The 14930-nt window shown below is 44.0% G+C and overlaps 1 protein-coding gene across 1 annotated transcript; it reads right to left on the reverse strand.

The window, feature by feature from the left end:
• Positions 1 to 1024: 1024 nt before the first annotated feature.
• On the reverse strand, positions 1025 to 10233 carry LOC310850045 (IgGFc-binding protein-like). Its single transcript, XM_083751086.1, has 3 exons — positions 10158 to 10233; positions 7713 to 7763; positions 1025 to 3274 (listed from the first exon to the last, which is right to left on the reverse strand). The coding sequence occupies exons 1-3, from the start codon at positions 10165 to 10167 to the stop codon at positions 2004 to 2006; spliced, it is 1332 nt and encodes a 443-aa protein (XP_083607212.1). The 5' UTR covers positions 10168 to 10233; the 3' UTR covers positions 1025 to 2003.
• Between the last annotated feature and the right edge of the window lie 4697 nt (positions 10234 to 14930).

The raw sequence follows: 14930 nt of genomic DNA on the forward strand, positions 1-14930 counted from the left end.
ACCTGAAGAGAGAAATCAGATTCAACCAACAGTGGAACAACACAGTGGATTGTATTCAATGTCAGTCAGACTCAGAGTAGACCTGTTGAAAATAATGCACATACGTTGGGTCTACTCAGACTAAAACTTCGATACAACCAACTTTTTTTGTTATTTATTCTATTCAGCAAGGTGGACATAAAATGATGATGATTGTAAAAAGACCAACACACACATGCAATAATAAAGGTAGATTGATTCAACAGGAATGTGCAGAATTTGCAGAGTCCATACTTCAATGGTGGACCATATGTTTTGCAGCTCATGGAGTGCATCTCAGTAGCAGAGCACACGCTTTGCAAAAGGTTCCAGGTTTAATCTCTGGCAGCTCCAGTAAGGGCTGTGAAAGCTTCCTGCCTGAAATCCTTGAGACCCACAGCCAGTCTGTAAAGACAATATTGAGCTGGAATGGACCAATGGTCTAAGCATAAAACATCTTTCTATGTTCTTATCTTCCTGAAGAGTTTTGATAAATCTCACCAAAACTTCTCTTGCTTTCTTTTAAAATACCTTTGAAGTTTTTCACAAACAGTAATACCGAAACTCCTTAAAAAAAAAAAATTCTCACTGCCAGTCGTATTTAGGGAGAACTCATTTAAATTAAAAATGGTGAGAAGCCCCCAAAGCCTCAGCTATTTGGGCAGTGCTATCGTTCCCAGTGCCCAGTGGCAGGCGGATACAGCCAACCGCAAAGTCGGTATGGCATAAAATGAAAACAGCTCCTCCTCAAACATTAAATAAGTGGGGCACAGGCTGGCAGGGGGAAGGGCAGGAGGAGGGAGCAGGGGTGGTGGCCAGAGATCAGTCCATGTTAGCAAGAAGGGGGCAGGGAAACTTTGCCAGATCTTCTGTTTCACATGCCTACATTACAGTTTGCAAGCAAGACAAGGTGCAAGCAGAGTAGATTGTGATGTACTCTTGGGAAAAATAGGTTGCTTTTTTTAAGCCAGAGAGAAATAGAAATATGGTCATCTTTCGTCCTCACCCTCACAAAGCCTTGCTCATTTCTGACCACCTTGATGATGGTGTTATAGACTGTGACTGTCACAGAGCCAACATACGAAACACGAGTATTTCCCCTGTTCTCATTCTTGGCTTCAACACTGAAGGAAGGAAGAGTGGCATCTGAGCCGCAAGTCTTGGCAATAGTGTAGGTACAGGTGCCCATGAAGTCAAATTTCTTCCCATCAAAGGTGTGATAATGAGGATCTCCCTGGGCCCAACAGCTGGATTCAGACTCTGGCACACACACTGGATCACCTCCTATGATTTCACACTTCTCCTTCTTTCTGCACTGGATCAAGCTGCATGGAGACACTGGTTTGTCTGGAATGGAACAATGGTAGTGTCATTGCAAAAGCAAGCATTGTTAGTAACTAGTGGAGGATGTGGCAGATAGACAAAACAAGGCAAGAAAAACAAACAGGCTTCTGAATAGCCACTTAATCTGGTTGCCTCATGGACATTCCGATTGCTCAGGGAATAAGGCAATCAAGATGGTGGGAAGCTGAATTTCACATACTGATTTGAACCAGTCAGACTGTTACTGCAGTCTAGAACTTTGTAGGTCTCATGTCATGTCCCCTTCCCTCTGGAAAATGGGAAACTTGGGTCTCAATAAGATTTTCCGAACTTGGTACAAAAAGTAAAAATTCATCAAATCAGACCATTTTATAGTTCTTTAACCTGTATTATGATAAGTATTCCAGGCAGAATGGAATAGTGAAAACTAGGAGATGATTTTAGACCCTAAAATAGTGGCAGCTAAAGTTCCATTCCCATGTCCATTTTGATCTACTGTGGTCCTCCAGTTATCACCCATAAGGGGTCACTTTCTTTGACAATCTACAAATGAGCACACAGTAATGTTAAAACACAGCATCCAGTGCTGGAAAGCCAAAAAATGAAAAAACCACTGGGTTCTCAATAGGATGTAGCCAACTTTAATTATTTATTCAAAACCCTCATTTGTAGCATAAAAACCTAAAGTATATGCACAGATTCAGATACTTACTGCAAGAGCAAAGGGCCACAGAGCCAAAGCCATCAGCATGTACACCTCCAAGGATGAAGAGCCCAAAAGGAGCGCTGGGATGCTCTACAGAGAGGGCACTGGCTTCTTTGCCCAAGCTAAGTTGACTGAAAGAATACTCTGTTCCAGGGATGCGTGTCCACTTGGCATCTGTAATGGCTCTCTTCTCTAATGTGATCCCATTTGAATCTAAGGTTTTTGCTACAATGACAGCAAAATTATCAAATGCCTTAATCCCATCAATGTGATATGATGTGCAATAGCTTTTTAAAGCAGGAACGTTGATGAGGAAAGGGTCGTATTTCTTGCTGTTACCAGCAAAGAAGAAAAGGACCTGGATTCCTGCATTGGCAGAGAAGAAATAGGACTGAGCTGGCTGCATTTGAAACTGGATGACTTCCCCAGCCACCGCGCGGCGGGAGCTTGGAGTGGCCCCAGACTGGTACTGGATCAAAGTGTTATCTTGGGAAGCAACGACATACACAGTGTCAGTCTGAGTTTGGAAGGGCACTGGGGGAACTATGAAGGTGGTGCCCCAGCTGGAAACAGGCAAGAGCTGCTCAGCAACATGGTCGCAATATGAGAACTGCTTGGCACAGCTGTGCCCACTCAAAACAGCCACGGGCGCAACTGATTCAACCTTGGTGCCAGACAAATCAGCTGGGCTTTGCAGCTGGATTGCTTGGAAGGCTTTCAGGTCAACAACAAGCCTGCTCCCTGCAGCATAAACCTTCCCTTGGAATGTCACGGCCCCTTTCAGGTGAATAGTGACTTGAGTGTGAAACTGATAGGCTACAACTGCAAATTCCTTGAAAGTGTTTGCGTCATTCCCCACTGGGGTTACCACATAATATGATGTGCCCAGCTGCTGAACTGGGTACACAACTGTGGCGGCACTTGTGGAAAGCTTGTCGTTGTAAGAAAACACCGATATATCTTTGTCAGCTTGGATCCGCACAGTCTGATCAAAAATGTCGGTCCCCTTCATCTCTGAGGAGGCTGGGACCACAACTGACACGGTCTCCTTCTCATTGACAGAAACCGTTTTCCGAAATGTAGATTTGTTCACTGTGACTGTGATGGTGGTTGCAGGATGATATCCAGTGATAAGCAGATCAAGTTTAGGAGTGCCCTGACTTTTGAATGAGTTCTCCAGGAAGGCTGTGATAAATTCCGTCCCTCGGGAACTTGCTCCACAGTACCCTGCAAGGCAGAAGGAATGGATAATTAGTCAACTGCAAGTATCTCAGTGCTGGGCTTTAATCTCTTGATGTGGCAACGGTTAGAGTTTTTGTATAATGATCTGATTAGTTTATCTTACAGCAGTAAGAAAATGATTACTCAAAGGAACCTATTAATATTCCTGTTTGGTTGTATTAAGGAAGTGGTCTCTGAGGAACAAATGATTATTCATCTGTTAATACATCATGAACCCTCCCTTAAAAATATCCAGCTTTTCCTATGATAGCCTGCATCCCAGAAGGAAGTTTTGATTGTAGCCTGGAGAGGCTTCTAGTGAGACTCTGTTACCCAGACTGTCATGTTCCAAGCAGTTAGAGGTTGGTAGCTGTGTTGGTCTGCCATAGTCGAAACAAAATAAAAAAAATTCCTTCCAGTAGCACCTTAGAGACCAACTACGTTTGTTATTGGTATTAGCTTTCGTGTGCATGCTCCAAGCAAACACTGTTGTTACAAGCAAACACAGTTGAAAGAGCACCTGGTAGTTTTTTTCTCTCTTTGTTCAACTCCTCCTAGAAGTATTGAACCAAGATATGGTCATCTACATGCCACACCTTCCTTTCCCATTCCCTCACAATTACTGATCAGCATTTTGCAGCATGATAACAGAACCACTGGCGGAGGAACAGGGGTGCGGGGGAAGCGCACCGCTCCCGGCAGCACAATCCTGGTAGGGTGCCATCGCAGCTGGGGGGGCCTCCACACTGGGCGTCATGACCCCGGGACGTGCACCACACCCCCGGGATGCATGCCAGCCATGCCCCCACCTGCTCTCAGACCCTCCCCCTCCCTGCCAGAGCTTGAAGCTCCACCACTGAACAGAACAAGAGTGTTGGAGTGCAGATGCAGGAATGCAGGTGGTCCAAGTGAATGAGTGGGTGGTCTAGGAAGATGGCTGCGTGTGTGCATGGCTGAAGCTGACAGTGGGGAGCCCAAGCAAACAGAGATGGAGGCAGAGCAGGCAGTCCAGGCAAAACTGCAGAGGAACAATGAGGACAGACTGAGACAGCTCCCTGTGACTGTCTTGCCCACTTCAGCCTCAGCAGCTTCAGAAGCCAAGGAGGAGGGAAATGAATGTGGGTATGTGTCCCGGGTGAGGCACTGAGGAACAGGCAGGGCTGGGCAGGCAGCTCACCAGCAACAGTCCTGCTCTTCCACTGCTGCCCATGGCTTCCCTCGTCCTCACCCTCTGCAGTTAAGTATGAAATGGCCTTGGCAGCTGGGCGGGATGTCTAATGGGAGGGGACATAGTTCAGGTGAGCTCTGAGTGGAAGAAGGCACTGTGTTTGGGCAAGCTGTAAGGGGCAGTAGCAAGGTCAGTGAGAGTGCAGAGTTAGAAAGGTGGTGGAGTTGTAAAAGCAGGAGGAGAAGGGCTTGATAAGGTGTATAGGGAGGAGGAATGGGAATGGATGGGGTAAAGGAAAGGGAGTTTGACCAGGTGTTAAGGAATGGAATTGGTGAGGGGGTGGGGGATCTGTTAGGGTGAATGAGCAACAGCACAGCCCCTACCCCTACCCCTACCCTAGCTATATCGGCAAATTTGACTTATGTACTATATGAACAGATCATGTATTATTTTTTTCAAAAAAAGGAAAAGGATAAATAAAACTTTGAATTAATGAATCAAAGGTATTTCTCAGCTACCCCATAACAAATGTTCTCTAGGTACCTTACCAAATAATAGTTTAAAATATGATGATTAAATAAACAACAACGTAAGGTGCAACACAGCAAATAGGGTATGTAAGCAATAGGGTTAAATACAAACATGCCTTCAAAACTTTTCAAGCCCCAAAACCATTAAAAGCCAGGTGGAATTTTAAAAAGACGAAGGTGCTGCTGGATCTAGAAAGAATACATGGCAGGGGCCAGGCGGGACTCTCTGGGGAAGGTGCTACCGTAGACTGGGGTGCAGTCACTGAGAACAGCAACTGAATCTATGAATAAAGGCTTCAGTGTTTGAGGTCTGAACAGTGTGGAGAGAATGGAGAGAAAGAAGAACTGCTCCTTTGTTCATATATTAAGATTTTAGGTTGTTAGCAGAGTATTAGCTGAGCTGAGAAAAATAGACAGGCTTGCCTTTTGTAAGCTGCATTCTGTAAAACTTTGACTTTAGACATTCAGAATCAGTGCCCTCCAGATGTGGTTGGACTCCAGGTCCCATCATCGCTGACCATTATCTTTGATGTCTGGGGACGATGGGAGATGGAGTCCAACAACATCGGCCATGGGTTCCCCACAATGGTAGGGACTGGGCATGTGTTAACTCAGCCAACAATACATTGGGCTGGGTGCCAGATAGCCATAGACACAAAATGGAATTCTGGGTCAAGGAAAGTTTTGCCAGGCTGTGAGCAAGTGCCTGTTCTGTCAGCATCTGCATTTGCCCCACAGTGACAAATGTGCAGGGGCGCCGACTTATAAAAAATATTGGGGGGGCCCATACCGGGGTCCTGCCCCGGGAAGTTTTCTAAATTTTAGATGAAAATTAGTGAGTTTTAAAGTTTTTTAAAAGTATTTTAGAGTCATATGATCAACATTAGAACCCCGAAAACTCGACTCTCTATAACTCCACACTCCGGGAAACTCGACAAGCTTGAAACACTTTTTGGCTTTGAAAAAAGAAACAAAACATAAACACGCACGGTATTTTCGTAAAAAGCTAATTTAATTTACAGTAACAATTATGCTTATAGACTATTACAGACCAGTGAATATATAGCTCTGAAAAGACTGAAATGATATTTAAATAAATCCTAAACTATCATTAAAAGAATAAAACATAAAATATTGCTGTCGCACAGTAATAGCACTTTGATTAATAAGTGAAATAGCTAATTTAAGCTTACTTTGAATAAGGCTGAGGGTTCATTAAATAAAAATAATATCTCAAAGTTAATGCTTTAATACAGTTAATAAAGTTAATACAGTATGCCTAATACTGTATGTAAATACTGTAATACTGTATGTAAATAACGGGCTTTAATTGGGTCTTACACCCTAAAAATATTTAAGTATTTGAAAATAACTAATATAGTACTATAGTAATATAGAAATACAGTACTAAACTAGTACTAATATTTAGAAACTGAAAATTTAACATTCTGTATGTATTTAATTCTCTATTTTATAAAGATTTTTAATATCTGACAGTGAGTTTGGAGTAGCCCAATGCAAAAATCCTAAGGATCCATGTGGATCCGTGCTTTGTAACCACATTTTTGCACCACTGTGACCCTAGGCAACAGTGGGTGCGTGATTTTTTTGGTGCAAGATGTAGCCATGAACATGCTATGTGATCTGATGGTGAATTTGGGGTGACCCAATGCAAAAATCCTGAGGATCCATGTGGATCCGTACTTTGTAACCACGTTTTTGCACCATTGTGGCCCCAGGCCACAGTGGCTGCGTGATTTTTTTGGTGCAGGCTGTAGCCATGGACATGCTATGTTATCTGATGGTGAATTTGGGGTGACCCAATGCAAAGATCCTGTGGATCCATGCTTTGTAACCACGTTTTTGCACCATTGCAGCCCCAGGCAACAGTGGGTGCGTGATTTTTTTGGTACAGACTGTAGCCATGGACATGTAATGTGATCTGATGGTGAATTTGGAGTGACCCAATGCAAAAATCCTGAGGATCCATGTGGATCCGTGCTTTGTCAGCACGTTTTAAATGGGGAGGGAAGGAAAAACACAGAAGGGACAAGAAGCACAAGAGGGGTGTGTGGAGAAGCAGCTGGCTAAGAATGCAGGGGAGGAGTTTAACGGGGTGGGGGGGAGGAAAGGAAGGCAAAAGTCCCCGTCCCCCCAAGCCAGCCCTCTCTCTCTCTCCCACCTGTTTTTCGGCTGCCTGTGAGTCCCTAGAGCAGGAGGTGGTGGGCTGGAGCCTGCACGCAGTGTGACTAGGAAATAATTAGAAGGAAGGACTCGATCCTTTCCTTAACCCTCTGCTTGCCAAGAGGGCAGGGGATTCCCTGCTCTTTGTTGAGTTTGAGCAAACGCAGCAACAGAAGCGGGTGGGCAGTAAGACCCTGAGGCAGAATGCAGGAAAGCAGCAGCTTCCGCCTTCCCTCCGCCCTACCGCCCGATCTTATTTTTGCCTGATTTTTGCCTATTTTTGCCCCTGCACTCCGGCGAGTCAGCTCCAGGGACCACACATTCGCTCAATAACACGCACAGACATTTCCCCTTACTTTTTAGGAGAAAAAATCTGTGTGTTATAGAGCGAAATTTACGGTAATAATTTTCTTAAATTATTGGGGGGCAGAGCCCCCCCAAACGAATTTTTGAGGGGGCTCGGGCCCCCTCAGGCCCCATGGAGTCGGCGCCTATGCAAATGTGCAAGTAATGTCTCGCTTGTAGGGCCAACCTGCAGGTTACCGATTAGCACCAAACTCACCGAATAGGAGCGCCAGCCAGATCCAAGGCAGCAGCAGTCTCATTGCCATGGCTAAAAAAAACAGCAGAAGAAAGTAGTTCAAGTAATCTGCAGATCCAAGGTAAATTCCCATCCTCCGATCTGATCATGTGTCTCTGGAACATCTACAACATGCTTTCTAGAGTCTGCATAGCAACATATATGAATCGTGGCTCCCACAGCCCCTTTTACCTGGCTCAGCAAACTGTAACCATCTTTCTCAATTTCTTTCAAACTATGGTTGCATGAGACGTCTGATCAGTTTTGCCTTTGTCTCACAACTTTTCCCTGAGAAAACCCATTGTTTAACACGAAATTGGAACATATGTCAATCTGCAAAATACCGGATTGCTGTTGGCTCTGATTCAGTGCTAAACCACAGGTTTTCCCTCAGGGAAAGTGGATGGGTGGCTGAGCCTACAGATGATAATCAGAAATGACTGAAATCATTTTTTTTTTAAATGGATAAAGCCTTGTTGGCATAAAGCCATTTCCGAGATCTGGAGGAGAGGGGGTTGCGGGCAGAACCCCCTCCCACCCTCGCGGGGGCTGGCCCCTTGCCCCCGCGAGACCCAGGGAATTCCCGGGGCGGGCCTTCAAATCGGCCCGCCAATCTGTGGGCTGAGGAGGTGTGGCCAATTCATACTTAAGGCCAGGCATGCCCTGGGATCTCCCTCTTTGCCCCCCTTCACCAGCTGAGAGGTTTTCCCGTCCCACCCACCCTTAGGCTTAGTTAGGCATGACCTTGCTATGGACTCCGGTTGGTCGCCGCAAGGGGCCTGGTAGGAATTTTTCCAAGTTGGCACACTTGCAGCCTTTTGGTTTTTTCGCCTACCTCGTACCAATCGTCACAACTTCCTGGTATTGGCGGTTAGGCATTGGCAGGGGTTAATTGTTATGCAAATGGACGGGGGGGGGGAAGGAACTGCCATCACCTTCCCCCAATGGAAGGGGTAGTCCGTTAGAGGACTCCGGGGGCGTGGCCTTGTCCGCAACCTGGAAGGTAGGACCTCCGGCACGCGCCCGAGCGGTGACACCCTGGGATCCTAGTTGGCGTACTTCAACAGGACCCCCACGGCTTGTGGATAACCCTTCCCGGTCTCCATGCCGGGTAGTTGATAGGAGCCAATGCCTAAGGCCAATACCTTTCAATTCTGTAATCAATAAAGTTGTGGCCTTTTTAAGCCCATTAACCTTAATTAAAGTGTCCTTGTCTTTATTTCACATGGGGGGAGGGGACTTGCCACGCAAAAGGATATTCAAGACACATCTGAAAACTAACATCAAGAATCCCAGACAGATATCTGCTGTAAGAGAATTCCACAGCATGGGAATAAATGTCCAACTTCTAACTGAAGCCAGTCGGGCTTCTGATTCATGGGGGGCAACTAACAGTACTTGACAGACCAACATGATACTGATATCAATAAGGAACAGAAATGTTCTGTTACAGATCTTTAATTCGTCGTCTGCAAATTCTAACAATTCTGTTTCTAGATCCTGAAATTTTGTTGATTTATTTTCATTTGGTGCATATATCCCTACTAGAATTATTTTTTCTCCTTCAACTTTAATTTGTACCATTAATTTTCTCCCTTTCTCATCCTTTTGAATTAGTTGTGGTTCAAGTGCAGGTTTTATGTACAAAACAATTCCACATTTTTTGGAAACATCTGATGCAATGAAATGGCTCCCTAACCTCTTATTACTCAAAATTTTCTCATGTTTTCTTGCAACATGGGTCTCCTGTAAGCAAATTATATCCAAACTCTGTTTTAAAACTTCATGTCACACCCTGTTCCTTTTTATATTGTTGTTAAGGCCGTTAACATTCCAGGTTAATAATTTAAGATTTGCCATTATCTGATTCGTTTAAAAAAGATTTGCTTTTTTTGCCCTGCTCTTTCAGTCTTTTCCGATTCATCTCTTTGCATTTCATAAGGGGTTCTAGAACCTCTCCCCGAGCTTTGAAACTCTGGGTCTTTACCATGTTTTTCCAAAAATTCCTGTACCTGACTCTCTGAGACTAATCTAAATCTCTTTCTCCTGTAAGTAAAGGAAACTCCCTGCTCATCATTTGCCAATCTGGTGTCCTCCAGGTGTTTTGGACTATAGTTTTCCCCAGATGTGCTTACAGTCCAGAACATCTGAAAGGCATCCACAGCTTGTATAGTTGGACTGCTTATATTCCAAATGGCTTTTCTGCAGACCATAGGAAGCTGCCTTATACTAAGACCATTGGTTCGTCTTGCTCAGTATTGTCTTCACCAACCGACAGCAGCTCTCCAGGGTTTCAGGAAGCAGTCTCTCCCAACCCTACTTGAAGATGCTGGTGATTGAACCTGTGGCCTTCTACTTGCAAGGTAAAATGCTCCATCACTGAGCTACGGCCCTCACCAAGGAGATCCCGGCATGCAGGTTACTTACCTGTCCACATATCAAAGCATCACCAAGTCAACAAAAACAGGCAATGACCATGCTTACTTTCTGAAGGTATCTGGTTAGTTCAGCACTCAAAGTAGCTGGGCTTATATAGCAGCTTACTCTTTGGCCCAGCCAATGCTTTAAGGGGGCAGGGAAAAGGGCAATATCACTTTCTAAGCAGGAAATACTGATAACACGGTCACATAATCATCAGACCTAGTATGTGAATATGCAAAATCTATATTCTATAGCCCTCATTGTGGTTATAAGCAGGAAATTTGGAGGAAATTTGGCCATTTGACTGATCCAGATGGTTCTTATCTTCAGCAGGCTCTTATCTAAGTTATGCTGTCTGGTCAATATTTGGTTTCTCCTAGAACCTAATATTCAAATTGCCACACAAAACTTAGTAGCTTACATAGCTAGGACATGCGAAATAGGTTTTATTGTTTGGCAATTTCTGAAAGGTCAAAAATGATTGGTAGCAATATTAGATTCCCTTTGAGGGACCAAATTTGCAGTATAAGTGTGACCCTGAGCTCAGAGTTAGAGACAATCATAATCCTAAGGGCTATACTTGTGGTGTTTCAATGTATGTGAAACTAGGTGAAATAGTTGCAGGAACAGACAGGGAGAGTAGCAGGCTTTTAATCTCTGATTAATCTGCTCTTACTGTATTTAGTGTTTGGTGTGAATTACTCCGAATATTATTTATTTGTATGTATAGCCAAAGTCATTACAAAAGATAAAATACATAATAATAAAAACAGGATGAAATACATTTCACAGGTAAAATAATGATTAAAACCAAATGATCTATCAGGTAAGAGTTTGCTCCTCTGAAGAATTTATCTTATCATCCCCACCAGGGCTCGCTCTTTCTTTCTTTCTTTCTTTCTTTCTTTCTTTCTTTCTTTCTTTCTTTCTTTCTTTAGATTTTACATTATTTATTGAATTTTGAAGATACAAAGATTAGAAAAGAAGAAATACATAGACAAACAAAAAATAAACTGCTATTTACACAAACAAAGATCATATCCACCCCGTGACTACCCACCAACACACCCACGACTTCCTTCCACTCCATCTTGACTTCCATATAAATTTGATACAAAACATTGCAATCTTTTGAGTTATTGTGTTTTATTCGCTTTATAATATAATTTGTTAGCGAGTTCTATTTCACTTTACTCCTAGCATGTTCTTTTTGGAGCAGTGTTTATCTATATATTCTCTGAAACATTGCCATTCCTGTCTAAGCTTTTGATTTGACTGCATTCTTATAAATGCAGTTTTGTTGTTGTTTAGTCGTTTAGTCGTGTCCAACTCTTCGTGACCCCATGGACCAGAGCAAGCCAGGCACTCCTGTCTTCCACTGCCTCCCACAGTTTGGTCAAACTCATGCTGGTAGCTTCAAGAACACTGAACAACCATCTCGTCCTCTGTCATTCCCTTCTCCTTGTGCCCTCCATCTTTCCCAACATCAGGGTCTTTTCCAGGGAGTCTTCTCTTCTTATGAGGTGGCCAAAGTATTGGAGCCTTAGCTTGAGGATCTGTCCTTCCAGTGAACACTCAGGGCTGATTTCCTTCAGAATGGGTAGGTTTGATCTTCTGGCAGTCCATGGGACTCGCAAGAGTCTATAAATGCAGTTAGCTTTTCCATTTTCATAAACTTGCTTAATTTATATAGCCAGATAGCTTTTGTAGGTATTATCTCACTCTTCCATTTGCTGGCAAATACAATCCTGGCAGCTGCTGTAGCATATAGAAAAATTCATTTCTTATGCTGAGGTATGTCTTTTCCCAAAAGGCCTAATAAATATGCCTCTGGTTTCTTTGGTATAGATGCTTTTAGTACTTTTTTAAGTTCTTCGTGAATCACAGCCCACTATCCCTTTGATTTTTCGCATGTCCACCAGGCATGAAATAATGTTCCTTCTACATTTCCAGCATAGGTTGGACTTCTGCTTGTAGATTTTGGCTAACATGGATGGTATTAGGTACCACCTAAAAAACATTTTCTTAATATTCTCTTTTATTTCATATCAAGCAGTGAACCTAATGTCTATGCGCCAAAGCCTTTACCACGGGTCCACACAAACTTTTCCCCTTAACATTGCACTCTAAAGCAGGGGTCAGCAAACTTTTTCAGCAGAGGGCCGGTTCACTGTCCCTCAGACCTTGTGGGGGCTGGACTATATTTTTGGAGGGGAAATGAACAAATTCCTATGCCCCACAAATAACCCAGAGATGCATTTTAAATAAAAGCACACATTCTACTCTTGTAAAAACATGCTGATTCCTGGACTGTCTGTGGGCTGGATTTAGAAGGTGATTGGGCCAGATCCGGCCCCCAGGCCTTAGTTTGCCTACCCATGCTCTAAAGGGAAAATAGGCCACCTTTTCAGAAGTGTGAGGGACCTGTCCCCTAATAAAAAGTTAATCAAACACCCAATCAATCTCCTAACTGGGAGATTTAAATCTTTGAGCTATGCTGCTCTTCTCATTGATTGGGCAAACCAGTAAGTAGTGGGGTAAATCTTCAGGCACATTACCTCCACATGGGCAAACTCTTGCTACTTAAGGAATCTGCAATAATGATATTCTACTGTGGCAGAGTGTATAGACAGGAACTGAAGTGCTATAAAGGAACTAGGTATGTTTAGCCTGGAAAAAAGAAGACTGAGAGGAAATACAATAGCCATCTTCAAATATCTTCAGGGCTGTCACATGGAGGCGGGAGCATGCTTGTTTTCTCCTGCTCTGGAGCGTAAAACTTGAACCAATGGCTTCGAGTTGCAAGAAAAGTGATTCTGACTAAACATGCGGGAAAACATTCTGACAGTAAGAGCTGTCCAGCAGTGGAACAGACTCCCATGAGAGGTGGTGGACTCTCCTTCCTTGAAGGTTTTTAAACAGAGGTTGGATGGCCATCTGTCAGGGATGCTTTAGCTGAGATTCCTGCATTGCAGGGGTTGGGCTAGGTGACCGTTGGGGTCCCTTGCAACTCTAAGATTCTATGATTCTATATGTACAAGAAAATTGCAGTAAAATGCTGCTGAACTTTCACGAGGGTTTGTTTGTTTTTTTAATTGCAAACTGTTATAAACTTGAGACTGGAAAAATAAGAAACTCCTTCATTCATTCCCTCCTTGTTCCCAATGTATACTCTTTATACTCCCCTTGTTCCTGATGCAGATCTTCACTCACCCCTTCTTCCCTGGTTGGGTGGGGAAGGTGCCATTTTTGGTTCACCTCAGGTGCCAAATGTCTTGGGCCAGTGCTGGGGAGAAGACCGCCTTTCTAGAATTTCTCCTCCAACTCCCAGGCCCAGTAGCTCTCTATTCCATGGGTAGCAAACTATGGCCCAGGGACTGGATCCGGCCCAATCGCCTTCTCAATCCGGCCCGTGGACAGTCCGGGAATCAGCGTGTTCTTACATGAATAGAATGTGCCCTTTTATTTAAAACACATCTCTGGGTTATTTGTGGGGCATAGGAATTCGTTCATTCCCCCCCCAAAAAATATAGTCCAGCCCCCCACAAGGTCTGAGGGACAGTGAACCAGCCCTCTGCTGAAAAAGTTTGCTGACCCCTGCTCTATTCCCAGCCCCTTTCAGCAAATACCATTTTAGCTGATCTGGCACAGACTCAAATACATAGTCAAAAACAGAAAAATTTGTTTGGATTGCTGGGTGCGGGGAAAGGGAAAGTAAGGTTTATCAGCCTCACAAAAGGCAGCAATGCTTTCCCAGGAACCAGCAATCGACCAGCTGTTAAACGCTTAATGGCACATCCTTCACTGACTCTGAAATAAAAGGTCACACAATGATTTCATTGGGAGGAATTTGTTTTAAGGGAAAATGTTGGGCTTCTGCAGAATTACATGCAGACAGTGTGCATATGCAGGATGCTTTATGGGTGGTCACAAGTTACGGAGCTCTCCTGTCAAGGGACTGAGCTACAGCCTTGGGATGGATGGCGAAAATCAATAAAAGGCATTCTGCACCTGCATCAGAGGGAGCAAGTGGGTGAGATACAGAGAGCTGCTATTACCAGGGTCCAGGGTGAAAGCGGGAAGGGGGGAGGGAAGGAGGAGGTGTGGAATGGGCTTTGTGGCAATATTATCATAGAAGAGTAGGGGGTAGGCTCTCAAACCCTACACTTGGTAGGAGAGGTCTTCTTGATCATGCCACCACTAGGGTCTGCCTGATTGGCATTGACTTGTGACAGGGCCTTTTCTGTGATGGTTCCCCATCTGCTCTCTGATGAGCTGATCCTTTATCCGTCATTACTGAGTTTCAAGAGGAATTTCACCCACTCTCCTCACCACCATACTGCCCCTCCTTTTGAAGTCCATCCCCCATTTTGACCCAGATGGACTTATGTGCTTCAACCCAGTTTGACAGAATCCCAAATCAACTCAAATCAATCCCAATTAGTGAGATAGCATTTTCTCTGAGTGGCTGTGTAGCCCTGAGGGAACTTTCATGTGAGTATTAAGTTGAATCTACCCTTGTTGCGTACAAAACCTGTCCTAAAAGAGAAATCCTTTATGTACCTTTCTCCTCAAATTATATATTTTGTCCAGTTTGTTCAGTAAGGTGTTACCAGGATTTATCTCTGGACTCTATCTGCTTTATGTAAGTGGCTTTGCTAACATATGGAACAAAATACTGAGAAAAGTCCTAAGGGCTAAAGAAAGAAAACCTCTCCATTCTGAAGGAAATCAGCCCTGAGTGCTCACTGGAAGGACAGATCCTGAAGCTAAGGCTCC

Source organism: Podarcis gaigeae (assembly GCF_964106915.1).
Source record: "Podarcis gaigeae genome assembly, chromosome: 8".
Classification (NCBI taxonomy): domain Eukaryota; kingdom Metazoa; phylum Chordata; class Lepidosauria; order Squamata; family Lacertidae; genus Podarcis; species Podarcis gaigeae.

Coding starts and splice junctions, on each gene's coding strand:
- LOC310850045 (XM_083751086.1), bottom strand. Junction 3,275..7,712: donor CTGGCTGGCGCTCCTATTCG/GTGAGTTTGGTG, acceptor TCTGCCTTGCAG/GGTACTGTGGAGCAAGTTCC.